Source organism: Scomber scombrus, chromosome 2, assembly GCF_963691925.1.
Source record: "Scomber scombrus chromosome 2, fScoSco1.1, whole genome shotgun sequence".
Taxonomy (NCBI): domain Eukaryota; kingdom Metazoa; phylum Chordata; class Actinopteri; order Scombriformes; family Scombridae; genus Scomber; species Scomber scombrus.
In genome coordinates, this window is record NC_084971.1 from 4,434,669 (window position 1) to 4,442,988 (window position 8,320).

Below are 8,320 nucleotides of genomic sequence, written 5' to 3' on the forward strand. Positions count from 1 at the left end.
GTATATGTAGCTGCCATATCTAGATATATATATATGATGTTGCACAGCTGGCATGACTAAGGTAAAATATTAATGTATATGAGAGGAACGGATGTATTATTTATAACCACATATCAATGACATTTTGGTCCATATTATGTGTTGGTATTATACTGTATGTGTTTTTAACTGCTCTTTTTTAATGATAGAGATAATTAACTGTGTTAAAATGTATTTTAAAAATGATATGTATCATTACTTGACACAATTTGTCTTGCATGATTGTCTTGTGTAGTTTTTGTTTGTGTAGCCTGCGGGTGGGGGGGGGGGGGGGCGGATAAGGGGACAAGGGGGGAAATGTCATGTATATTGCTGCTTTTAGGCATTTTTTGTTTGTTTAAATTTTTCTGCAGTAAATCAAGAGATTTAAAAAGGGAACAAAAAGGCGGCACACATTAAACAAAGAGTTAGTGCAACATGAGGGGCACGGGGGGCCCAGCAGCTCATTTTGCCCCTGTATCTCCTAGCAGGTGCATCCGGCAGTACATGAGCCTTATTTTTTCTTTTCAGCTCTGTTATTTATTTACAAAAATAGTCAATTGTAGCAACTGCTGAGCACTGACAACATATAATAGTGCCAATGCGATAAATAACTTCGATTAGATAGATAGATAGAGCTTCCCTGATTGTCTATCTTCTTAGACGCTCACATTTTGGAGCAAAAAGCCACGATATACACAGTACTGTATATACGCACATAAAGTAGTGCTGCATTCACCCAGCCCCACCGCTCTCGTGTTAAAATACAGTATAATAGTTGTCCCTGGTGCTGACGATGTCACTGTTGCACTCCAGCGATTTGAGGACCAGCTCCAGCACCGCTTTGCTCACGTTGAGGCTGTACCGGTGTCTCACTGCAGTCAGGATGTGCAGGATGTGACAGCCCTTTTCGGCATCTACGGACACAGGAGGGAAACAGCTTTCAGCGCACGGGAACGTGGTCGTGCAAAGCGAAGGTCATATCATCGCCTTTTATTTATGGCATTTAACATCTTGGAGGAGAATCACAAAAAAGGATGAGGCTTATAATAATAGATTTTTTGGGCTACTTTTTGACAAGCAAATAAAGTCAAGCTTTCATCCTTTAATATTTCAAGTGACTAATTACAGCCACACTTCACACACTATGTCTCAAAGGAGGATGTCAACTCAGATCAAACTGCAGCAAAATTAGAAATCTTGATACTGATTTAGAGCCTACTAAAAAAAAAGGTTTACTCACACTTCTCTATCTTGGAGTCCACCGTGATAATGTCTTTTACGGCTATAAATAGGTCTTTATCCTGGACGGTCACCTGGTCCGATAGATACACACACACACACACACACACAATGAATCGGCACTATAATCCCCCCTGCTGAAGTGAGGGAAGAATTCCTTCGAGATATCTTAATGCTGTTTCTTACATTATAGACTTCATCCTGGGACCTGACCTTGCGGTACACGACGCCCTCGTCCTGTAAAAGCTGCAGGGTCTCTTTAAGAAGCTGGCGGAGCTGCTGGCACGCAGACGGACCCGCCACAGGCTCCTAAACAGCAAGAGTTAGTAAAAAATGACACATAACATTACAATTAGGGGTCTTAATAATGAAATACTACTGAATGCAATGTAATAATGTAGACCAGACCATCTCAGTCTTTAGACAGTTGATTGGTCGGATCATGTGTGCTCTTGATTGGTTGGATCAAAAACCTGCAGGCATATTGCCCTTTATGGAATAGTTTGGACATGCCTGATATAGACCTATATGATGGCTTTTCTCTCTCCACTCTCAAGCATCCTTCCTTAAACTCCAGCCCTGACCTAATAAAGACAAGTCCATCCTCGTGACTTTGATGTAATGTCATAAATGTATATTATTTAGTCTATCTTACGTACACTTTTCTATTTTTTCTACATTTCTTCATTTCATATGATTGACTTATTTAGATTGCTGATGAGCTGATAAATGTGATTTTTTAACCTATTGATTTGTATATAATTGAGGTCACATGAAGCCCTGTGGCCAATTGTAGGAGTTGGCTCAGAGCCACACGTTGCAGCTTATTACCACTAAAGAAATGTTGGTGATAATTGGTTGTTTTGATCTCTGCTCTTCCTATATAAAGATAGTTCATTTCCATTTGGCAGCATATTAAAATATCTTTGAGCAGGTGTAGACTAACAGACCCGCCACAAAGACTGCTCATGTGTGCAAGAGTGTTTGTTGTTTTATTTTTTTGATGATTTTGGACAATACACCACCGATCTAAATGTACCAAGAAATGCAGGTAGCATTTCCAAAATCTTTAATAAATGAATAATCTCTTCCTCCAATGTTATTAACTAATACACTGCTTTTACACTATAACCCAAACCCTCACTGTATTTATTTTGTCCATTCGTCATTCTCTGCTAATGGTGCTAATGGTTCCCATGTTATTATACTATACTATTGTGGTGTACCTGGTCTGCTGAAGCGGCTTGACGCTGGCTGGAGATCAGAGGCTCCAGGAGCTCCTGTACATCATAGGGTCTGAACCTGGTCACTGACCTCTGCTTTAAGAAATCCTTGATGATGTGTGTTGCCTTGCCGAGGGGACTGATGGCAGAGTCGCTGAAAAACAGACAAAGAATTTAGGAGATACACTTGATGCTAATGCTTAAATATAATGTTTAAATGATACTGCTGTTATCAGTGTCAGGCTGAGCTGTGACAGTTTTCTTAATTTAACCAGGATGCTAATTTGATTGCTTAGTTGTTGCTGTCTCCATATGTGTGTCACTTAACAGTTTTTTAATGTATGTTCTATTGTACTTCAATGAGAGTGCATTCTGTGACTCAGCACTATTAAATAAAACTAAACATCTGCCACGCTAGAAGCTCTGTCTGGCTAAATGCTCAAATGTCAGCTTGCTAACCATGCTTATAATGACCATGAAAGTACATATAATATGCAAGTTCAGCATCTTAGTGTAGCATCTTAATGCTGGCATTTGCTAATTGGCACCACACACACAACGTTATTTATTTTAGGTATTTGGTCTTAACCAAATTAGTGGAAAATATTTCAACTTAGACCAAATGTCTTTACCAAATTAGATCACAATCCATCTAATAACAGTTGAGACGTTACGGTCAAAGCCACAAATTGCCAACCTCACGGTGCTATTTGAGGCAAATTCAAGCGGATCACCAAACTCATTGGGACTCATCGTCTGGAAACCATGAGCGTCTGTGCCAATCAGTCTGGTAGATGTTGAGATTAATGAATTAAATAATAATATTTCACTTTATAATTGAAAAGTTTGATGTGCTGAAAGGTACTGTGTGAAAAGCAAAAGGATCACCAAAGTCAGAAGATGACCTGTATACAATTTCATGGCAATTCTTTCAGTAGTTGTTGACTGACTGAATGACTGACCATTTATTATACATGGAATTGAATGCATTTTTTTTATATTTAACTTCTGGTTCTAACTTTGTAACCTTTTGACACCAACACCATCAGTCCAGCATCAGTCCTATTGTAGCACATGACCAGGCCAGACTGTTTCTATGTGTAACAACGGTGATCAATAACAGGCAAGAAACTGACAAGAAGTCTATTTTCATTGGTTTCAGTGAAAGATTTTAGTGTCATGACCTCTAAATGCTGTTTCAGGGCCTATTCCACCCCATAAAAACATTCATATATATATTCTGGGATAAACCCAGGACTCCTTGAACACACTGCTTGTTTGGATTAGACCTCCCATGCTGTTGTAACCTGCTGCGATGAGGGATAAATCTCGGTACCTTGAGGCATCTGGCTGCAGCTGGAGTGGTTTGTCAAAGCACTGTCTGTAGAGCTGAGGAACCTCCATCATCCACGCTATCTGGACCGCCATCACCGGGTCGTTCACTTTATCTGGGGAACACACACCGACGCAGATACACACATGATGAATGGCCGAGAGGATGGAGACGACATGTACTCTCATATAAAGAATGTCGGCGTGTGTGTGGTCGTGTATGAGTGTGAAAGCGAGAGGGAGACCTGTGGGGCATCATGAAATGAGACAGCACTGCTAGGATAAAGAATGTCCTTGCTGGGCACTTCGAGTGTGTGTGTGTGGGCAGGAGACTGTGTGAACTAATGCACGCAGCCATCAGTTAACTCTCAAGATATTTGTTTTATCAGTTGGGATCAAACTGTGACTGTGAGCTGCAGAAAAATGTACGGGTCAAGGGCGTTTTTTTTGTGTCCATGTGGTTTAGTCAAATTTAAAGGGGTTACAATGTGAAAATAAATGTATGTATAACTTACACACATTCTTTTTTGTGGACCCAGCATAACATTTCTGCTTTTAATCCATTCTGAGAGAATATATTTGAGGATTATGGCAAAAATGTCTAAGTGGTGTAACCATAAAAACGTTGTACTTGCTTAAAAACACTACATTTTTTGATTACACCATTTGACATTTTCAGGAGCATTCAGTCTTACTTTAAGTTAAAAAAAAAGGTGCAAATGTAATTTCAAATGACATAAAACCAACAAAAATACAAAATGTAAAATTTTTAAAGATATTTTTGAATTGCTCATCTTGCCAACCCTTATTTGTCACTGACCCGTATATATTTTGATTTATACATGACTGCACAGCAAAGGCAGGTGCTAATTTGAGATGTTTTGCCATGCTTGCATTACTTTTGTAACTGACTCCAAATACCCTATGTTGGCTGGGTTTTTTCCCTCACTTGCAGTGGTTGGTTGTTTAAGGGCCTCGGGACCCCCAAAGGGGAGCATTATATGGTGTTGTAAGATCATTTTGAGTAAAGTGTTAAAAACAGGACAGTTTGTGTAAAGAAGCAATTCAGGATGAGGCGCTAGGAACACAAGCAAGTGTCTGTGGCATGAGATGTGATAGTAACAGGGAGATGGCGTGCAAAAATAAGATAACGGCATAAAAAACAGGAAATGTTTGATATGTGTATAGATATGAAATGTGCAACGGATTTCTTGGTTTTTTTTGCAATAAAACACTAATTCCACATGTCAATGGCATCAGATTTTTGATAACCCTCTGATCCACAACAAGCTCTCCACTCACAGAAGGTGGAAGCCATTATTTCTCTCTGTTGTCTCGACGTCTTCACCGGTCCTCTGACTCGGAGCAGCTCTCCGATCTCCAGGCGGCAGCGACTCTGCTGGGCCTGTTTCAGCTTTTTCAACTCGGCGGCTGGATTGAAGCCCCCTTGACCCCCGTCACTGTCTTTTCCCGCTGCTGGAGATGAGAAATTAATAATTAATTATAGATCAAGCTTTGAAATGGTTGCAAATCTCTTATACAGAAAAAAAGAAAGTAAATAATCAATGAAAGATAGGAAAATAATCAGGCTTACAAACTCAGGGAAAAAGCTCAGATAAACTCAATGTAAGCTACCTGGCAAAGTTAGCAACTAACAGGTGAACATGTAAAAGAAACTGTGGAGCGTCTAGCGAGTAAAATAAGCCTACCCAGGAGAGTGAATGTTGGACTTTGGCCAGTAATGCAATCAAATTCATGCCAATGTAGCTGAGCTGCATGTCCGTTGGATGTGTCAGTCGGCTCTTATTGGCTAACGCATTCGCCATTATGACATTATGAAGTGATAATATATCAGATGTATGATGTTACACTGCCTCAAAATGGGCAAAAAAAATCAATGAATGTAGCTTTAACTGAACACGAGGATGTGAGGAAATAAAATGCCAGTTTCGAGGAGAGAACAACCACATGATGATAAGTACCACACAGATTATATCTTATATCTCTGCTCTGAAAGGCTTACACAATATAAAACCCACTGACACTATCAATGATTTTAAATAATGCCCATCTGTTCATGTATAACCTGAAACATTACAAGTTTTAAAGACAACATATCTATTATGTAGATAATATCTTGTAATATCTGCTTCATATTAAGTAGCAAGCCAAGATGGTCATACTCATGTTAAATGGTATCAGTCCACACATCATTATTCTTTTGGAAGTCAGTGTGCAGTGGTTTGGTAAACTAAATGTACTTCTCTTACTTCTGGTGCCTAATGTAATGAGATTATATACAACCATACTATTACTGAGATTCATACAAACACAAACTCACGTTTATTAGGATCCGCCTCCTCTTTCAACAGGTCATTTTTCCAGCACAGACAGTTTATAACACCGGTGCCGTCATCCACTGTGAACAGAAGGAAAGATCAGACAAAGATGTTTTTGCTTGTAAGAAGATTGGGAAGTTAAAGCTGTGTTATTTTTAGGCCTGAAAAACAAAAACTGGGATGTTGTCACAGATGGAGAGACGTTCCCACATGACATCACTGATCCGCTGACACGACCATAGTGCAGCATCCACACTTACAGTGCTTGCCAGCTATTGCATGTATAGTTGGGTTTTAAGAAATGTATCACGTTTGTTCCACACAAGGGCAAAGCAACATTACCTCCATAGCAGAAGAACTTCTCTCTTTCCCTCTTGTACACCACTGTCCCAAGCACATCAACTTTGTAGATCGGATGGAAGTTGTAGAAGTAAATACCTGTGATACGTTTGTGAGTGAAAAATAAAACACATTTTTAAAAAACATTGGAAATTATTAGTGCAATTTTTTTTCATTTGTTCACAAGATGTCACACACAGCTTCAGATCTCCTTACAGATTCCAAAATGAATTTATTTGTTCTGATTTTTTTTACACATTCAAATAATGTCATTCAACTGATCACACTGAACGTTCTTACATATTCACACATTTAGATGCATTCACACAATATGTTTTCACACATTCAGATATGGTAATACACAGCAAGTGGCAGTTCTAGCTTGTACAGCACCCTGGGCGAAGCCCCCTCAGCGCCACCTGTATACAGTTACATAGATACATAGATACAAATAACAACCATAAATACCAAAATTATATACAATCATAACATTCACAAATACCAAAAATGAAATACAAAGAATAGAAACCATTCTAGTGTAAAAAATAAAATAAAGAATGAAATTATCATGAATAATTTCATTGCTAATTAAAAACACAGAAGTGAAAGTAAACTGCACAAGTCCTATATCACACAAATACACAAACAGAACAACACACTTATAAATCAGTATTACCAATCACACCAATAGTGTCAACCAAGAGTCAAGACTAAACCAATTCACCAAACTGATTTTATATTATTTTTAATGATTTCACACACAAGACAAAAAAAAGGCAACAATATGTCTGTGAAACTAATACTAACCCTTGGTGGCTGCCCATATCGCCCATATCTAAACCCGCCACTGTACACAGCTATAATACTTATGACACTCGTTTTATTCCATAACAAACACAGCGATGTTAACTAGCTAAACTTACTATAGTTTGTAAGCTACTTTTAAGTTTAGTAATATCACATGTTAAGTCCATGCTAGCTGTTGGTAAACATTTTCAGACATGTAATGTTACTTGTTGTGAATGGTCATAAGTAAAGACTAAGCATCCTATTTTGTTTCTATATAAGTTGAGTTACCTGGCACCTGGATGGACTCTGTCATCTGGAGGATGTCTTTGATATACAGCCTTGCAAAGGCAGAAAAGACCGGGTCCATTCCCCATAACAGGGATGGGGGCTCTTCCGCGGGATCCATCGTAGCTGCCTGCATTTCATCATGAGAATAAAAGCAGTTTTTCTTTTACCTTTTTGAGTGTTTCTAGTGTTGGCGTCTGCTAAGAAAGTAAGCTAGCTGCTGCGGAGTGTCAGGAGAGGAACACAAGTAATGGTCACGTGACGGCCTGTTGACGCTTATTAAATATTTATGTGTAACTAACGGTGACTGTGTAGTGTGTATTTGTATGTATAAGCTAGAGGGTTGCAGTTGTAGAGTGGTATTAAAATATTTAACGCTAAAAAAAAGTTGTATTTGCATTTGTATCGTCTGTAAAGCGCGTTCATGTTTCGCAATGCTTCATGGGATATGTAGTTTGACGGACACAAAGAACTCTGACTCCCTGTTTACATAGGCGAGGGTGCTGGATGGAAACAATGCAGCAGCAGCGAATAAGTAAAATACTGCATGGTAGTCCGTTTACTAAGCTAAAATACGTTGCAGTTTCATCACGAATAGTTGAAACGTCTCCTACATGAGTTGTGTTAGGTCTCCCATACAGAGGAGGGCAGCAGAAGACTGAAATTGCCCCGCCAACTGTCAAACACGAGGAGCACAGAGAGAGAGAGAGAGAGAAAGAACTGCAGACGCGCGCACCTGTGAACGCGCAGCGA

The 8,320-nt window shown here is 39.2% G+C and overlaps 1 protein-coding gene across 1 annotated transcript; it reads right to left on the bottom strand.

Moving 5' to 3' along the window:
* Positions 1-291: 291 nt before the first annotated feature.
* stn1 (STN1 subunit of CST complex) lies at positions 292-8,229 on the bottom strand. The gene is made up of 9 exons (XM_062428099.1): positions 7,571-8,229; positions 6,497-6,592; positions 6,157-6,234; positions 5,118-5,291; positions 3,820-3,931; positions 2,487-2,637; positions 1,447-1,569; positions 1,262-1,334; positions 292-935 (listed from the first exon to the last, which is right to left on the bottom strand). Exons 1-9 carry the CDS (start codon positions 7,701-7,703, stop codon positions 778-780), a joined length of 1,098 nt encoding a protein of 365 aa, XP_062284083.1. The 5' UTR covers positions 7,704-8,229; the 3' UTR covers positions 292-777.
* Between the last annotated feature and the right edge of the window lie 91 nt (positions 8,230-8,320).